Source organism: Vanacampus margaritifer, chromosome 1, assembly GCF_051991255.1.
Source record: "Vanacampus margaritifer isolate UIUO_Vmar chromosome 1, RoL_Vmar_1.0, whole genome shotgun sequence".
NCBI lineage: Eukaryota > Metazoa > Chordata > Actinopteri > Syngnathiformes > Syngnathidae > Vanacampus > Vanacampus margaritifer.
In genome coordinates, this window is record NC_135432.1 from 27,550,047 (window position 1) to 27,570,652 (window position 20,606).

The following is a 20,606-nucleotide window of genomic DNA, read 5'->3' on the forward strand; positions in this document are numbered from 1 at the left end:
CAGTTAACCAAAATGTTATCCTTTACTCCTTCCAATGCAGATGTGTATAGTGGACTCCTGTATTACTCGCCGTTCTGCACCCTTGGAGGTGCATATTCACTGATTTGTAATTTTTCTTTTTTATGTTTATCAGTGTTCCTTGAAGATTTTTTTTGAGGGGGGGGGGGGGGGGGGGGGTTGAAAAAAAAAAGAAGTTTGGCGTCACTTTTAGCCTATACCGCTATTCATGGACCGGTCCAGTCCTTATCCCTTGCGAATAGTGGGGGTTGACTACATTCTGGTTCACTGCATGCTGTAAAGGAATATGCATCACAAACGGAGAAAAAATCATCAATGACATTGATCTTTATCCTAATCTGTAATATCATATATACCTCATATGTTTACTGATGTATTTTCGTTAAACCCTGTGGTAAAAAATGTGTTGTTGTTATGGTGGTGGTCTTAAAATGCATATTAAAACTAACAATGAGTAACTACTACTACTAATAACTAAGCAAACAAACAACAAAACTAATTGCGAGCTTGAGAGTTGTTATGTTAACATTACATTTAAAGGAAGATCTTGCTGGGAATGTACAGAAAATAGGTGAATGAGCAGAATAATTGAAATAATCGAAAAGCAAATGTACTTAAATCAGTTGACATTATTTGCTTCTGTCCCAAAAACGTAATTATACATTTTTTTTAAATGTTTTATTCTGTTGTATGCTAGAGCATACAGAAGGCTTTGATGCAGCCTCTCAACTGCAGAGAACGGTTGAAGAAATGGTAGTCATTACAAAAACGGCCAGCAGGTGGCAGCAAAGCAAAAGAGATCAACCAGGACCATGTTGAAATAAAAGCTAATTTACCCACAGTTCTGACCAGATTTGTGAATAATGATGAAACTTAGCTATATTCTAATGCTAAATGCTACAAAACAGAAACATACTTTTTTTTCTTGATGAAAGAAGAGACTCTAATCTTTCATTTGGTAAAACGTTTTTATAGCCATAGAACACAATATTCTGTGGGCCTTGCAAAATCTGTCAAAATCCAGTAAAACAGTCGGGAGTGAAGGGGGTTACTTCAGTGGAAATGGCTGGGAGTGAATTAGTTAATGAATGTTACTTTCTATCTACCTCACCAAACTGGATTAAAATAATTATTTAAAACATTTTTAAAGTTGCGGTACACTTAATGTTTGGCTAGGTTTTGGGGCAACCTGCATTCAATTCAATTCAATTTTATGTAGTCGGGAAAGTGCATGTTAATTAATGTACATCACATGGGACTCATGCACGTTAACATACCACACCAGATTATAGCCATATAGGCTAATTTCCATCCGTTGTCCCCAGGCAGATCACAGATACAGAAAGAAAACAGACACACGAAAAAGCACAATATACAAAGCAACATATACTGACTACTACTACTAATAATAACATGAAAAGTCCAAGTAATGATTACATGACTGATTTACTTTGAGTCAATTTTAAATTCAGTCTTGAAGGTGTTGAAAGTGGGCCTGCATAAGAGGCAGCAGCATGTACCACTAAACTACTATAGTGCAGGCAAGTTACTTAAATAGAACAGTCTTTCGTAAATTAATTTCTTTATGCATCTATCATAGATGCAGCGAGGTATAGATGGATGGAAATGTCCATCCGTAGATGCGTATGCTGCCTAAAATAAATAAATACATAAATATATAAATGAATAAACAAATACATAATTATTTTAAAAAAGACACCGTGAGTTGTTGTGGTGCTCTTTAGGACCATGTGGTGCCCTACGAACAGTGCGTTATGAGCGTATAGGAAGGCATGGATCTATGTCAGCACGTATGCAAAAATTGTCCTTACAAATAAACATGGATTAATCAATTTAAATGACTCGCCTATCCCTAACTCCACCTATTCCAAACATAACAGGTAAAAGTAGTAATGTGGCGCAGATCACACATCACAGCACAGGGGAACATGAAGGTGGGAGAGAGCAGCCTAACAGAAGCTGCAGGAGGATTTCCAAAGGTTGGCTGGCTGCTGCCCCAGTGCGATAACGTCCCGTTTTGACTGAGCTTTGCAAACACGTCTGCATTGGATGGGAGATGTCTTATCTCGTGTTTTCCTTCTACCACACTGGAGGTGCCCTTTGGTGGAGGCCGGTGTACCCAAATGCAGGAAAACCACAGTGGCAAACTAATAACACCCTTTTGCATTTGAAAAAAAAAACAAAAACGGAAAGAAAGCAGTAGGGGGAAGCACGCAAAATTAATTAGAGTCTGTATAAATGCACTTGCTCTGTGATAGTCTTAGGATCTCTTAAAAAAAAATATCGGGGAGAAAAAAGCAACATGAAGACCAAGGAACACAACAGGCAGGTCCAGGAGGAGTTTAAAGAAAGATTAGGATATTAAAAGAGTCCACAAGTTTTAAACATCTCACGGAGCACTGTTCAATCAATCATATTGAAATGGAGAGAGTATCAGGTCACTGCAAACTTAAATTGAACCTCCTGTCCATAGGACAACGAGCCTCTAAGTAAGAGTGGCATGAAGAAAGCCATTTCACAAAGAAAGCTGGAGCTGTTTTGCAAGGAACAATGGGCACAATCTTGTATTATGTTTATGTTCAAGGGGGGCTAATACTTTTGCAAGGCATCATATTGTTTAGGTAGTCAAACTAATTATCCAGAGGAAGAGCAATACAAGTGGTTGAAGAAGATTAGAACCGACAGACAAAAAGGTTCAAGATACCGCGCTTAACAAAATGATTAGCCCACCTATCAAAGAGAGACCATCCATTTAATTCATTTAACATTGAATTGAATTTTCTGTTCTCTGATTTAGCACTCACTTACCAGCATTTTTTGGTTGCATTTGCACGGAACATTTCACATTCACAATTTCCCCCCACCACCTTTTATTACACTAAAAGCCTTATCAGACCCGTCTATCCAGCCCCAATCTATGCATTTATTCACAGTTTGTATGCCCGATCCTAGTGAGTGCGTGTGCATGCGGTTGCCCGGGAGGCTGCGATCACTCTGGGTTTGTTCCAAAGAGCTGAGGCAGATTTTAATTAGGAAACGGTATGGCGCGATCCCAATCAATACCATCGAACCAGTTGAGGTTGTTCAGTGGAAAGAGCGTGTGTGTGTGTGTGTGTGTGTGTGTTAGATGATGTGCAATGTAATGCTGCATCCATTCATCTATTTTCTGTCCCGCCTATCCTGGCTAAGGTGGCAGATAAGATGGAGCCTATCCCAGGCAGGTACACTCTCAACCGGTTGCCAGCCAATTGCTGGGCACATACAAACTATTCTCACCTACCAACTGGTCAGCAGGCTACCATATATATAAATTACATGTGTGCAAATGCTCTAAAGTCGATGCTATTGTACATTCATTCTGTTCTGCAAGCTAGTGAAGAAGTGGCGTATGAGCCGCTGTATAATGTGTGCGATTGTGTCAGTGGCTGCTGCTGCTCGCTATGGAGGCGGGGGAAGATGGAGAGAGTGTTGTGCACACAGCTGGAGAGTGCAGCACCTGCGAGGCGCCTATTATGGTCCATTGATCGCATTTTGCCTTGCTATTATTTCAGCTATTATTTCCGCGGTGTGTGTGTGAGTGTGTGAGCCGGCAGAGCTCGCAAACATTCCGCGTTTGAATGTGCGGTTGACACACAGGTCTCGCAAAATCCACTTCTGCGCTTCACTCGGATCAATGTTTAATCGGCGAATGAAGGTATAGAAAAGGCTGTGTCTATTTTCAGCTAATTGAGGGGGTCATTGTTCTCATATGAAATTATGTAAGGATTACTAGCATGTGTGTGCATTTTCATAATTAGCTAGCGAGTCTTGCTTTCTTATAGGAAAAGTTCCAGGAAGGTCCTCCCAGCGTGTGGAATATTGATCCGTGCATTAGTCTGGGGCCAGTAAGACAAACTGTTCTCTCATGAGTCATTTGGCGTAAGAGTCTCTACTCAATGACTCCTAGTCCAAATAGGGAACATGCAGTCATACGCCCTCCCCTGTAGATATACAGAACTGTGTATACAGTACTTTAAAAAAAAAAAAAAAAAGTGGGTACACCCCTCACATGTTTTAAAATCTTTTCATGGGACACCACTGAATAAATGACACTGTACTGCAATTTGTTTGATTTTTTCTTCACTTTGGGGTGTACTCACTTTTGTTGCTAATAGCTTAGTTACTAATTGTTATATGTTATTTGTTATTTTGAGTACATTCAATTTAACTCATTCACTACCATTGACGACTATAGACGTAAAAAATTAAAGTGAACTATTTCTATTAGTTTAACTTTTTTTCATTTCATTTCATTTTTTATGAAAACCTAGAAAACAATTTTTATTGTACATTTATAACAGATATAAAATTTGTGATTAATTGTGAGTCAACTATTGAAGTCATGAGATTAATCAAAAATATAAATTTTATATATTTTCTTAAATTAGGGGCGTCAGGCGATTACATTTTCAAAATTGTTATTAATCACATGACTTCACTAGTTAACTCACGATTAATCACAAATGTTATATCTGTTCTGAATGTACAATACAAATAATCTAGGTTTTCATACTCTTGTTAGCAAAAGTGGAAAAAAATGTTAAACTAATAGAAATAGTTCAAATGAATTTTTGACGTCTATAGCCGTCATTGGCAGTGAATGAGTTAAAGTTATACAAGTTGCACACTGACTACATGAATGTGATAAATCTTATGGCTGGGAAATTTATCGAAATGTAATCATGATTTGGAGTTTGGCTTCTCATGGTCATAAAAACATTATAACAGAAGAGAAATCTGCCTAACGTGTGTTTGTAAGTTCCTACGTTGTGAAAGCACCATGAAAGCATTGTGTATGGGATTCTGAACATCCTTTAAGCTGTTTAATGACACCTCAGTTGGAATTTACTGCAAAACTAAGCACACAACAAAAATCATTATACACATTGTATTTTTAAATAGAAGGCACACTTCATTTTAGAAACATCACCAATGCTAATGATTAGTAGACTAATCAAGCATCAAGTTCCAGGAGTGATATTCCTTCAACATACAGTACAGACAGATAAAATAGCAATACTCAAAGGCATATATTCTTTTGAATCTGTGCAAAACGACTTATATTAATAAAGCGCAATCACACTATTCTTCTACTCTTTTTATGTTAATTTAAGCATGTACTCTATGCATGCATGGCACCACACTGCCCCTAAGAGGCCAAGGCGTGCATAGCAGCAATAGCCAGTATTTGTTTTTATTTGTATAATCTATAGGTTTTTTTTGTTGCTATTATTTTAATACATTATTATTTTAATTGGTTGTCTTTCAAGTTATATTTAAAGGTTTGGTAGTTGAATAAATACAACGTTTTGAAATCAATAAATAATGGTGGTAATCGTGATTTTAACTCATTCACTGCCATTGATGACTATAGATGTCAAAAATTCATTTGAACTATTTCTATTAGTTTAACATTTTTCTCCGTTTTTTCCCCGAAAACCTAGATTTTTTAAAAATGGTATTATAACAGATATAAAATTTGTGATTAATCGTGAGTTAACTAGTGAAGTCATGCGATTTATTACGATTAAAAAAATTAATCACTTGACGCTCCTAGTTGTTAATAATCTTTTCTTATTAAAAATAAAACATATATATAATTACAATTATTTATTTATTTTTAAAAAGGAAAAAAATCGTAAAAATTAGGTGCGTCAGGTGATTAGATTTTTTTTATTGTAATTAATCGCATGACTTCAATAATTAATTCACGATTAATTACAAACTTTATATCTGTTCTAAATGTAAAAATAAATAAATCTCGGTTTCATACTCTTGTTAAAAAAAGTGGATTTTTTTTTCTGCCAAGCCAAGAAGCGAAATGCAGCACTTTGATAGACAGGCCTATTAACCTAAACGCTGTGCGCGTGTCTCAAAATGCATGTGTGTAAGTTGGAGCCTGTGGAGAGTAGACGTGCTTGTCATACATGTGGGTGTGAGCGTACAATCCAGGCTCAGATTTGTACAGTATGTAACGGGTTTTTTGCACACTTGACCACAAACAGCTTTAAGTGACTTGTTTACTTTACAATTCTACACTCTGAATCTTCCTTGAACCTCACCACCCTCTTTTGAACATTCACTTAATGGATCTTTTTCTGTGAATACTTTCTCCAGCCACCTGAACATACTTGGGGCTTGAACCAGTAAGTGCTAAAGGAATGTCTCCAAAAAAGGATTATGTTACTCATAATTAATGTCACAGTTGAACTATTACTCCTCTTTGAGTATGAAATATTAAAATGTCCATCCATCAATTTTCTATACTGGTTATATTCATGAGGGTTGCTGTAGCCTATCCGGCGGGGTCCTTAACTGGCCACCTTCCAATCACAGGGCATGATAAAACGTTGATTATTAAATACATGATATGATACTGCCCCGCTATCTTAAATCAATTAGTATAGCAGTAATAAATCAAATCCATTCCCCTGATTAACTCACTTACTGCCATTGACGGCTATAGACAAAAAGATTCATCCAAACTATTTCTATTAGTTTCAAATTTTTTCCCACTTTTGTTAACAAGAGGACGAAAACCTAGATAAAAATTTGTTGTACATTTAGAACTGATATAAAATTTGTGATTAATCGTGAGTTAACTATTGAAGTCATGCGATTAATTACAATAAAAAAATGTAATCGTCTGACGCCCCTAATTTTTTAATAATATTTTCTTCTTTTTTTAAATAAGGGGCATCAGGCGATTAATTTTTTTTAGATTGTAATTAATCACATGACTTCACTAGTTAACTCAAAAATGTATATCTGTTATAAATGTAAATACATTTTCTTCTAGATTTTCATACTCTTGTTAACAAAATTGGAAAAAAATTTAAACTAATAGAAATAGTCTGAATGAATTTTTGATGTCTATAGCCGTCAATGGCAGTGAATGAGTTAATGTCCAAACATTTTAATCCACATCTGCTCCTTGAATCCCTTGCATTTGATTTCTCTGGTTAAACTTAATCTTTGTAAATCTGTTATAGGTCTGATTTATTTAAAATGTACATAAAATGCCATGAATTTAGCCTTGATGTGATTGTTTGTGACAGCTGCGGCTGTTTGAAAGCACTGGAAAAATACAGATGACTTGACTTGACTTGACTAATAAGCAGCAGTGAACTGTGCGTTTGGCACTTGGACCTTCTGTTCGGCTTTACCTCACACAATCCACCTCTTAATGCAATTGCTATCATGTCGCAATGGTAGAAATCATTACTACTATATAAAGATGAAATAAAACAGCAGACAATGTTGACACAGACATCACCCAGACCAGTTCAGAGTCAATATTTATCTATAACATGACAAAAACATTCATTCCATAGGTGGACAGAAAATTGTATGTAAATATATTAAAATCTGATTGGTTAAAGAAACAGTCCCATTGCTAATATAACATAAAAGTTAAATTGGATAGCAGTACTCATTCTAAAGGTCTTGGCTTGAATAGAGTGTCAAGGCTAAAAATCCATCATCTGCATTTGTGTACTATAAGCAGCGCAGCCAAGAGAAACACCAAAAAAAAAAAATGAAGAGAATGAAGTCTTAGAGAAATGATTTAAATTTCATGAAACAAAAATTGGAATTTAGGCTGTACAATGTAGGTCAGTGCTTCTGAGAAGGCCTTGCTCACCCCCACCCATTGGAATTCACCACAGTTGAATGCAAGTTCCACTTCCTAACTATAGAGGGAGCCACGCAGCAGACCAAAATGAATGTGGACAACAACAAAATAGCATTGCTTGCTTTCTATTGAAACCCAAGTTAAAAGATGTTATCTGCTTTGTGTCAGGCTGGGTGAGATTCAGGGCGGCCTGACATGTGTAGTGCATGAAATGTTGACAGGGACATTCTTGTATTGATTAAACGAGAGCCTTATTTCCATTTAGAGTGCTAATATCATCAAATTCACCTGTCTTGGCTTGGTCGATTGAACGAGGGAACAACTGCAGGATGGTTTTCATGTATGAGGAGGAGCCATTAAAATGGGCTGAGGTGCCCTTGAAGTAAAGCATTTGTCATGCAAACAGGTCCAGTACCTTTTAACAGGCATGAGACACCTTCCAGCATCTATGGCCCTTTGCAGTAAGACCAGGGTTGGGAGGGTTACTTTTAAAATGTAATCCATTACAGTTACAAGTTATCTGCTAAAAAAAATGTAGTTAGTAATGTAATCCAAGTACCATAATATTAAAGTAATGTAACTGGATTACTTTTGGATTACTTCAATATTGAGTATGCTCATGAAGACAAATAAAAATAAATATCACCACAAAATATATTCTATACAATGTGCCCCTGCTATTTGCGGGTGATAGGGACCCGGGCAGCCTACAAATAGCAAAAATCCTTGTGTAATTAAAAAGCATGTAGGCTATTGATTGATTGATTGATTGATTGATTGATTGATTGAAGGCCATATGCTGTTTTTGAACTGTCACTGAAAGCAACCAAACCTCACAGTTTGATAGATAGATAGATAGATGGATGGATGGATGGATGGATGTATGGATGGTTGGATGGATGGATGGATGGATGGATGGATGGATGGATGGATAGATAGATAGATAGATAGATAGATAGATAGATAGATAGATAGATAGATAGATAGATAGATAGATAGATAGATAGATAGATAGATAGATAGATAGATAGATAGAGTTTAGCTGTGTATATGTTGAGTATGATGTTTAAATAGTGAATTGGTGGGAGGAAGATTTGTTTGTAAGGTGTAACTCACATTATGGTTGTAGGCTAGCAGGCCAGCTAGCAAGAAGCTACAGCGCGTAGCATGCCGCTGGACTCTCAGCTCAAACTTTCGCTCAGAGTAAGTTCCAGTGAATACCGGTCGCCATTTCCTCCTCCCGTCCGTGAAGCTTTTTCAAACTGCTTGCGTGTGGAGGACACGACTACTCAGTTCGTTCGTTCCCACCTCCCCGACATGTAGCAACGGTCCCACTCGTGCATGCGCTCCCTCTCGCTCTGTTTCTCTCTCTCTCTCCCTCTCTCTTTCGCCCTCTTTCGCAGTCTCTCTCAACGTAGAAATTGTAATCCCTCGAAATAATCCCCATTTTTAATAAATGTTCCTGTAATCTGATTACATGTTTTTTTCCCTGTAACTGTAATGGAATACAGTTACATTTTTTTTGTGTGCAAACTGATTATGTAACGGCAGTACATGTATTCCGTTACTTCCCAAGCCTGAATAAGACCACGTGCTGTCATTTCATGCATGTTCAACTATACACACGTCAACGATATTTGCTGTGAAATTAGTTTGTGACACATGCTTTTCATGTTTGTGACATACGTCAGGTTCAGTGCGCATATGTAATATTATCACACGCACAATATTATTTGTACATCCATCTTAGAATTGAATAAGGTGACACGTACGTTATCCCTCACTTCCTAGCAGTGTGGCAGCGTCGGTATAAAGGAGTGTCAACTTTTGGCCATCGGTTTGCTGCAAACATAAATGCTATAAAACACATATGGAAATATTTACATTACTAAAAAAATTTAAAAATTCTGAAACAATTATCGGAACACATTAACTGATATTTTTAAAATTACTCAATTAATTATAATGGCATATAATTCTCGGTATTGTTTCATTATCAATGTTTCATAATCACAGTGGAACCTCAAGCTAAATGGGGATGCATCCCCCATAAGCACCAACAACCTAGTGTCAAACAGAAACTTTATTAAATATAAAGGCATTTTAAAAGTCACATTATAAAATTCTTAATTGTTTTCTTAGCCATACGCGTGTTTGAATGACACCCTAACTTAAAACATATAAATACATTTGCAACGGTAGTCACTTGACATCCATATCACATCATCATAAGCACCATATATTTTAAATTCTGAATCGATACACAACCACTCTAAAACATAAACACAACAGAAGACTAGGCGGGTAACAGGGGATCCTCGATTTACGACATGCAGTAAGACGTTTTGAGGTTACGAATGGGACATAATTTGTATGGCGGTGTAACAATACATCGTCACATGGCACAAGAAAGCATGCTCAGTACTCGTCTTTCATTTGTTTTATATTTATGACCTAGTGTTTTTCATACATAAATTTACTGCAGACCATTACATTTCTATGCTTGACATGACTTTTATTAGTATTTTGCCATTTTGAAGAAAGAAAGAAAACAAAATAAAAAATAATAGTGGTTGTGAGTTCCTGCTTCATTGTGTTGCATTGGCTCTTCTATCGGATCTACCTTCATCCACCACGTGCCCCATGCATATCCTTTGGTGTCTGCAGGCTAATTAACGACAAATTGGATTGTAGGGTCACACTGAACTCTCCCCCAAGGAATCTACACTGCCCCCCTATTTTAAGATCCATGACATTTGGTTCACTATTTTGACAGATATGACATATCAGAGCACGCATTCATTAATAGTTTTATCAGCAAGCTAATCTGTGGGAAGATCACCACTGCAAAAGGCAGAGTGTGTATGTGTGTATTTGTGCGTGTATTAGAGACCCGCTGCTGTGCACAACCTGCTCATCGTTGAAAAAACACCTCACCTGTTGTCTTGAGTGTCAAAATGTCAGAAGGCAAGACTTCTCTACATAACGGAGCCAGAGATACAGTATGAACTCGAAATTCAAATTAAGTAGAATTCAGTGTACAAAGGGAAGAAAGGACAAAAGCACTTGAAACACTTGAAAGGTTTGATTTTATGCTGATATGAGCAAATGACTCCAGTTGCTAGTGATAAGTCAACGCGAATGAGCCTGTACAAAGAGCCGGTGAGATGAGAGCCGGCTTCCTCCCTCAAGACACCGGCAGTGTTTCCCACACCATGTTAATACTTGGGCGGGCCACCCAAGAAATTTTCAAGAAAAAAATCAAATAAAATAAAAATAAAATATATATATAGCCTTTCAATGTCCTATAGACCTATTTTCATGGTAATTAAGGTTAAGATTTACTGATTGTCACACCCACTTAAGTGGTGGCAAAATTCGTTCTCCGCATTTGACCCATCCCCTGAGGCAGCGGTGAGCAGCAGCAGCCGTGCTCAGGAATCATATGGTGATCTTAAGCCCCAATGGGTCCCATTTTTATAGTCTTACATACTACATACTAATGCAAATTATTATTGCTTGATTAAGACTTGTGTGTTTGAATGTAAAGCATGATTACTTTTGACTTGTGAGAAAAGCAGTGTTTACTACCTCAAATCTGTGTATAAATCAGTTTGAAATTGCTCACCCTTGTTCAAATTGGCAAAATGTCAAGATATCACTGAAATTAAAAGATTAAAAGAATTAAAGTGCTTCATGATGGTGGATTGATATTTTTTCTTGTTTTTAACAAATGGTCCAATCAGTAGAGTTCTGCTGAACCCCCCAACACCCCCGGCATTTGCATTAATTTCCAACTTAACATGAGTTGATCTGTGAGTCTGACTGAGAGCTGTTTCTGATCTTTGAGTCACCCCACTTTGCTATAAGATTAGACACAATTCTCAGACTGATGCAATGCAATGCACTACAATATTAAGTATATTAGTAAATTATTCTAATTTGAGCATTATTATTTTTGTAACGGTATGATTATTTTTATGTAACACAAGTACTGGATAGAAAAACTAGTGATCATAATCTAATGTAGGCCCTAGATACTGTAAGTTCCCTATCATCCTTTCAATGTGGAGGATCGTGTTGAAGCAACACTATGGAGGAGATTCAGCAGTGTAGAGGAGGGTGGGTGTAAGAGTGCTGTACGTTTGCGCATTGCATTGTGGGAACGAAAGGGGATGGGAACAATGTGGAGAGATTTACAGTGCTGTGCTCAAGCTGCAGAGATGCTAAAATAGCAGTCTTTTTCGTAGCTGAGTGTTAACGGTTGATGCAAAGCTGCGAAGACAGACGGAACAGGAGCAGGTCGGCACACTCCATATAAGACGTGTTTTTCACGGGAGGTTTTTCAAGTCAGAAGGAATGAGCGAGGGGAAAACATGTCTTTAATTAAGCATCAGATGTCATCTGGACGAAAAGGAGAAGTGATGTTGAGGGATGATGAAGGGTGAGGCTCATTTCATGATCGTTCTCGTCATATATCTGTTTGGGTCTCGTTTATGACTACCTGTGTGTGTGTGTGTGTGTGACACTAAAAATCTTCTCAACTTGCAGCAATCTCTCTCACCTATGGTAAATCTCAGCTTCTAATTCTGGTCATAAAAGGTGGAGCTCATTATGAGAAGCTGTCCAAATATACTCCCTCACTCATTGACTACAGCAGTGAATTAAAATAGTCTCAATGTGGTTTATATTAAAAAGGAAGGTGTGTCTTGTGTTAGAATCTGCTGTGAAAGTAACAATCATATGATAATTCATGTGATGTTTTATATATTTCTTGTCCTCCTTTGGAGACACCCAGTGACCATACCTCTTATAACATACAGGCTGGTTGTGAAATGACTGATTGATCATGCCTTTGGTTAGACTGTGGCGAATATAATTAGTTGTAGTTAATTATAGAGTAATTATAAACTGGATTTCACTGTGTAAGCAGCAGGAAACTGGTGTACTAATTGCATCAGAGTAGGAGCTTTATGTTTTTAAGTACCTGTAATTGATTCATGAACACAACATGACTAAACATGACTAAACCTTCAATTGTTTTGTGCACATAGCACCCACATTTAATAGAAAATGGTGTTTCCAGTGCAGCACGTATACCATGCCAAAGTATGTTTTTATATTTTACCATATCAGCTCCTTTAAGCAGTAAAAACAAACCATTCAAAAGTTTAAATATCCTTTTTGTATTTTGTTTGCAGGTCCAGGAATGGCTATGTCTTAACTGTCAGATGCAGAGGGCTCTTGGCATTGACATGACCACACCTCGTTCTAAGAGTCAACAACAGATCCACTCGCCGTCCCACCAAGCGAAACCTCTCGTCCAGCCTCAGCAGGCTGCACCTCAGCCAACACAGCCGACGACTGCAGCACAGCCCAAACCATTGGCACAGAGCCAGCCCACCCAGCAACAGCAGCAGCAACAGCCGCAGACTCAACTCTATGGCCAGAATCAGCCCTACTCTCAGTCACAGCCATATCCGCAGTCCCAAGCATACCCCCAGTCCCAGACATATTCCCAATCACAGACATACCCGCCGTCCCAGGAGCATTCCCAGTCCCAACAGTATCCCCAGTCCCAACAGTATCCCCAGTCCCAACAGTATCCCGAGTCCCAGCAGTACCCCCAGCCTCAGCAGTACCCCCAATCCCAGCAGTATCCCCAGGCCCAGCCGCATCCTCAGTCCCAGCAGTATCCCCAGTCCCAGCAGTACCAACATTCCCAGCAGCATTCGCAGTCTCAGCAATATCCCCAGTCTCAACAGTATCCCCAGGCCCAGCAGCAGCCTTACCAACAGTCCCATTCCGGACCCCAGGCTCTGCAGCAGCCTTACCAACAGTCCCATTCCGGACCCCAGGCTCCGCAGCAGCCTTACCAACAGTCCCATTCCGGACCCCAGGCTCAGCAGCAGCCTTACCCGGTGTCCCAGTTTGGACCCCAGGGCCAGCAGCAGCAGCAGCAGCAGCAGCAGCAGCAGCAACAGCAGCAGCAGCAGCCTTATTCACAGTCTCAGTCTGGACCCCAGGGTCAGCAATATCCCCAGACTCAACAATATCCACAGGCTCAGCAGCAGCCTTATCCACAGTCCCAGTCAGGGCCCCAGACACAGCCTCATAGTTCACAAGGCTTGCAAAGTCTCGTATCTTCCAGTGGCCCCCAGAGCCAGACAGGTCCCTCACATCAGGGTATGAGGTCTGACTCATATTCCCAAAAAGGTCCAAGAGCTGGTGGAGGTTCTGCTGGAGGCCCCAACCAACCTGGCGGTCCAAGGATCCCCCACCCTGGTGCTGTTCCCCTCCCTGGCTTGACAAAAGCACCCTCCCAACCTGATTTGGGTCGTGGCGCTCCCATGCACCAATCTATGGCAAGGCACCATGACCACACCAGAAGTGCCGGCTCCTCTCCAGCTCACAAGCCCCAGAGTCAGGCTCATCCTCCAGCCCAGGATGGACTGACCAAGCTATTTGGCTTTGGAGCTTCCTTGCTCAACCAAGCGAGTACCCTGATCAATGTAGATCCTTTGCCCACTTCATCCGCTCATCCCAGCCCTGCACGAGGCAAGGTGGTGTTCAGTAATGCGTCTCCTGACAACAAGCAACCACAACAAGGATTCTCAGGTGTCAAACCATTTGGCATGGGGGGTTCTCATGGTCCAACTCCAATGGGCGGTCCTCATGCGCCGGGCCAAATGGGTGGCCCCCATGCCCCAAACCAAATGGGTGGCCCTCACGCACCAAACCAAATGGGCAGCGCCCCTGCACCGAGCCAAATGGGGGGTCCGCATGCACCGAGCCAGGTGCTAGGGCCGCATGCACCAAAGCAGCAGCAGCCAATACCCCAACAACAAGGAATGCTACAACAGCAGTCGCCCTCCCTTCAACAAAAAGATCCACAGCATCCTCAAGGGCAGCAGCACCGCCAAATGCCATCACATGCGCAGAAGGTGGAGCCAAAGAAGGAGCCTGTGACCGCAGCTCCGGAGCCAGTGAAGCCCAAAGTGAAATGTCCTCTGTGTAAAACAGACCTGAACATCGACAGCTCCGACCCACCCAACTACAACTCGTGTACGCAGTGCCACACTCAAGTGTGCAACCTGTGCGGCTTCAACCCGACACCACATCTGGTTGAGGTAAGAAAAAAGCGACACGTGAATGCAATACAGCCTGATCAAAATATCTCACACTCAGAAATAAATCCAGGTCCATCAAAACATTTGTAAGGTAACAAGGAAATGGGGAAGTAGCCAAGAAAGAAAAAGGCTACTAAAGAAAGGTTGCATTCATTAAGAAAATGAAAGACAGAAGGGTGCACTCTCAAATGTGCTATCATCAACGGATGGAAAAAAATACTCCAAATTGAGAGAGGAAGCGTGTAACTCGTGCAGACAGGCAGACTGAAAACAACTCGTTTGCTTTGAGGCGGCATGATGCCTTCAAGGTCTTCGGGGAATACAGTTGGTTGTGCTACTGTACTGTGTTACTGCCTAGAGATAGACCTAAAGATAATGCATGTGGTTATATTTAGCTACTACTGCTGGCTGCTAATGTTATTTAGACCGAGAAAAAAATGTATCTGTGTGTGCTTGTGTTTGTGTGTGTAGTTGGAGAACTCAAAAGGGGAGACAGACATTTGTCAGTCATTATCTTTAAAATTAAATTATGATACTCCATCAGGGGTGTGCAAACTTGGTCCTCAAGGACCGGAGTCCTGCAAGTTTTCCTTTCTCCAACACACCTGATTCATATGATTATCTCATCAGTTATATAGCAATTGGGGGGGTGGGGGGTTGTCGGTGGGATGGACGAGACAATGATTACGTGCCGAATCCTGGTGCTGCCAACATCCGACGAATACTATTCGTCGTTCGGGGTTAGGGTTAATGTTGTCGGGGAAGGGAGTCGGGACCGGCGACATGTGGCCGTTCGGGAGACACCCAAAATAACTGATGGCCAGTCCGCCCCGATTCAAAAAATAAATAGCAGATGTAAAAAAAACATACTTACAGTGGCTTGCTGTTCACAATATCTGGCATAGGTAAAAATGGTAACATTCGAAGATGACGGTGCAGATGTCTGGCGGTTTGCAAAAGACAAGAACACTATGTGACAGAGAAACATGAAGGCTTGCACTTGATTTCTCAATAATTCATGTCAGTTTTGAAATATAAATAGTGGGAAAGATTAAATATGTAAAAGGTGGTGGTGTATCCTGAAACAGCAAAGTGAAGAGTCACTGGGTTTACTGCCTTTTCGTTTGGCTGGTTTTTAGACCTTACTTCTGACTTAAGAGTGTTTTTAGCAGTTTTATGCGAAAAAACAAACAAAAAACTTCCGCTAACTTTATGCAGGAGTGTGTGAGCATAGGAAGAACCCAAAATTTACTTGAATTTTGTAAACAAAGACATTTTTTTCATTTTCCAGTAAATAATGCATGAATCTTAATGGCACAATTCAGCGCAATCGTAGAAGTTGTAGACATGTCAATGGAAAGGCGATTATAAATGATGAAACACATGCACGCACGCATGTGCAAGCGCACACACACGCTGCATAAGCAAGCATTGGTGACTGAATGAGGCCAGTGTATGGACCAGTCAGTCCAGCTTTCACAGCTGTTGCTGGTGCCGTCTTACCAATTATTACTGCACCAGCTCCACCTGGATGTATTCTCAACGCATGTATGTGACATTATATCATCTTATCATTTGTGTGTGGTTGCTCAAAGAAATGGAGGGAAATGAATAGCATGCGGGGGCCTGTGGAAGAGTCCTGCATGGGTCAAATTCTCGAGGTCTGGCACTGACTTTACCTGCCGATTATCAATAGTGCACCTGCCACGCTCAAACCTGCACATTTGGCCCATTAGCACCTTTAAAGAGTTACCAGTGGCCATGAATCAAACAAAAGACAAGCTTTTTCGTGCCCCATATTTGTAGATCTAAACAAGCGCTAACTGAATTTGCACTCGTGCACAGGGTCGTTCGTCTTGCTTATTCTCCACCAATCACCAGCCAGTGTCCTAGACATGCCTACAGTAACTTTAGGGACCATTGAAATTTTAAACCACACATCAACAATATGAGTGACCATACAATAAATAATCTATTAAACTTGGGATGTTTTCTGCTTTTTGGCAATGCTATGTGATAATGCATGCAGTGAAGTCTTGGAAAGACAAATTTATGTGTAATATATTTATATATAAATGTTATAAAGTTAAGGCTATTCCTTTCCTATGCTGCAGTTATGGCATGGCTTGGAATGTCTTTGCACTTATAATACAGCTGACAAGTAGTAAATAGTGGCAGTATTTGCAAACGTCCAACTGATGTGCAGCTTAGACATGGATGGGTAGAAATTAAACACACTTTTTTAAAAAGTTGCGAGAATTAACAAAAAACAGAAAGCACTGTTTTTATATACAGTATAGGTAAATCAATCAAGTATGAATGACATGAATCACGCTCCTGCATTTAGAAAGAAACCAGAACAACAACAAAAAACTACAGCAGGAACCCGGTCCTAATGGACCAACGCTACGCTCCACTACTTGAGGACATCTCGCTACAATTAATAATACAACAACTCCACATCCTTTCCTTTCCTTCCTTGCTTCTCAACTTAACTCAACTTTATTTGTAGAGTACTTTGGGGGAAAAGCAACCACTACTTCAACAAAGGGCTGTACATAATAGTCAACATAAAAAAATAACACAACAACAACAATAATCATGAGTACTCGGCAAGGATTCGAGACTCAAAAACAGCGCATCGCCACGGCAACAGTGTGCAACGAAATAAAAACTTTTCATCTTAAACATATGTTTAGATGAAACACCTAAAGTTTGAAGACGATCAGATAAATTCTGTAGGGGAGGCCGGGGTGGCACGTGCCCCTACTCAAATGAGATTGGATCAAATGATTAACATTGCACGGCACTGTTTTGCCAGTGCAGCCCCCCCCCCCATTTTTTTCAATCAGACGCCTACTAATTGCTATGCCCCTCCTGCACAGTAGGTGGCGCTATGTACCACAATATGTTGTAATCCACCTCAATAAGAGTCTGGGGAAGAAGAATCTCCAAGTCCCATCAAGACACTTCAGATCAGTGCATCAAGATGACATGTTTTTGGCAATGTCATGTTGGTTTGCCCGTGAGATGTGAGTGACTGTTTAAATTTTTTTATATTTACATAGATGGTTTTGAACGGATATCAATAAGTTAAAGTTGTTTTGCACAAGCTAAAAAAAATAATCCATGAGCTAAATGATAAAGGAAGACGTGAAACAGGAAACAGAAGTACGTAGCGGCCTTCCAAATTAAAAGCATACATTTCAAAATAAGATATTTAAACATCACACACAAAACAGCTTGAATGATACAGCTTAGCACTTACTCTATTAGTATATATGCCCTAACGTTTTTAGTCTAGATGTGGGGGGTTTAATAGCAAAATTTAAAAACATTATTATTAAATAATAACATTAGTAACATTATGTAGTTGTAAATAAAGTGCTAGGAGTAACAATATTCTTTTTTTTCATGGGATGTGGAAAATTAAACAAGAAAATATGATTTGTTCCGTAAACAAAACAAATTTTAAATTTCAAAAAAATTTCAAATTTCATTCATGTTAAACACTGTTAATTGTTGATTGTTAGAATATTGTCCAGCACATTATGGGCAAAAATCCATGCATTTCCTGAACCGCTTACATGTGCTATAATATGTACTTAAATATATTTCAACATTTAGAGACTTCATTTGAAATAAATTGTTTATAAAACAAAAGTATTTGGCATAATCTTTGGATAAGCATACTAAGTATCATTGGCCCCTCCCTGGCTCCTCCATTTATAAAAGTCTGGCTCCGCCACTGTCTGTAGGAAGAGTTGATGAAAATATGACCTCTATAAAAGACCACAAATGTCACGCAATTCTCAAAAAAAAAAAAAAAATGTTGGACTTTCTGTTAGGTTTAGCATATGGATATAAAATACTTTTTTGTAGGTGTTGGGCTGTTTCATATGCCTGGACATTTTCTGAGATATAAGTTACACTTTCAACCAGGGGTGCTTTGTGAAAAATTTATAAGGTACACTACTGAGCCATTTTTAAGATACTGCACGATAACCCTCTAAAATATAAATGTTTTTGCAAGGCCTCACGTGTACAAAATTTCATGAGTTTTCACATTGACCCTCAAAAACAGCATAATGTTTCTTTGCAAACAGCTACAGCGTGCGGCAAAATGAAATTATTTTCAATAACTTCTCATTTTAATCATGTTCAGTTGGAACACCCAAGACAATCAGATAAATACTGAAGAGTTTGTGGAAATCTATAAAAGACCAAAAAATGGTGAGGAATTTTAATAAGTATTCAAAATGAAAAATCAATTTGATTTGGGAAAGGCAGGTGTGCGCGAGATCAGTTTCTGCAGAGACCTGACATTGGGAGACGGAGGCAGGGTCGCACTTTTGTAGTACCTAAAGGCTCTGATCGTCAACTTCCTGTCATGCAGGTTATGTGCTACCGTTCAAGGTGACCTACTTTTTTTCTTTTAACTGAAGACCTGAGATTGATAGAGATTTGAGGGTGATAGAGGCTGTAGTGTGCAAAATATATAATAATAAAAACACACCCATTGGTTTACATTTGGATCTTTATTTTTTTTTCACTTTAAATGTGTTTGAATAGAAATTTAAGTACAGTACATCAAAAATGATTTTTTTTTTCCCTCAATTTTTCTATGCCCCCTGGAGGTCACTGCATCTTTACCTTTTGCCTAAATAGCCAAATGGAATTCAAACTAGCAATTTTCCGTCTTTTGCTGTAACACTTTTTCACTTAATGTGTCTCTTTGCTGTATTTTCCTTTTATTCTAATATTGTTTCACACATTACCTCTTTTCTACTGTCCATTTTTACCCCATTCACTGCCATTGACGGCTATAGATGTCAAAGATTCATTTGAACTATTTCTATTAGTTGAACATTTTTTTCCACTTTTGCTAACAAGAACATTTTTTTCCACTTTTGCTAACAAGAGTATGAAAACCTAGATTTTTTTACTGTACATTCAGAACAGATATAAGATTTTGATTAATCGTTAGTTAACTAGTGAAGTCATGTGATTAATTACAATTTAAAAAATGTAATCACCTGACGCCCCTACTTAAAAAAAAAATGGAAAAAAATAAGGGGTGTCAGACGATTAAAATTTGTATTCGTAATTAATCGCTTCAATAGTTGACTTACGATTAATCACAAATTTTATATCTGTTATAAATGTGCAATACAAATTTTTTTCTAGGTTTTCATAAAAAAAAATAATGAAAAAAAAGTTAAACTAATAGAAAAAGTTCACATTAATTTTTGAAGTCTATGGTCGTCAATGGCAGTGAATGAGTTAATTTCACATCTTTTACAAAAATAATCCCAGTCTTTCTTTTAGTTGTTGCTTTATTCGCTGCCATTTTACTCATCACAATCCCTTATCCTTTTTTTTTTCCAGGAAAGCTCAGTATTGTTTATTCGATTTGACATCATCATTGCTCTCCTTTTTTTTTATTTTATTTAAAAAATAATAATAATAAAAAAAAATTTAAAAAAAAAAACTTTTTTTTTTATACATATATTTTTTTTTTTCAATGTGGGTGAGTATGTGTATGTGCGTGTGTGTGTGCGTGCGTGCGTGCGAGCGTGTGTGTATTCATCAGTTCACCTAAAGCCTATTAAAAAAAATCCCATACTAATAATATAATATAATAATAAATTGCCAAATGCAGAAACATCAATGTAAGTTCTCGCTAACAGGCAGAATTAAGTAACCAGAATTAGGTTAAAAAATTCTATATACGTAGACCATGTTTCTATAAATTTTGATATTTG

At 38.8% G+C, this 20,606-nt stretch overlaps 1 protein-coding gene across 5 annotated transcripts in view; it reads left to right on the forward strand.

Annotated features, from left to right (window-relative positions):
- Nucleotides 1-20,606, forward strand: part of bsna (bassoon presynaptic cytomatrix protein a) — a 97,554-nt gene that overhangs the window by 25,092 nt on the left and 51,856 nt on the right. For 4 of the 5 annotated variants that reach the window (XM_077544523.1, XM_077544532.1, XM_077544540.1 and 1 more), the window contains exon 3: nucleotides 12,913-14,841. In XM_077544523.1, coding sequence (XP_077400649.1) covers nucleotides 12,913-14,841 — 1,929 coding nt within the window. Of the gene's footprint in view, nucleotides 1-11,918; nucleotides 12,156-12,912; nucleotides 14,842-20,606 lie in introns of those variants that run through there. The other variant, XM_077544550.1, reaches the window with a different exon arrangement.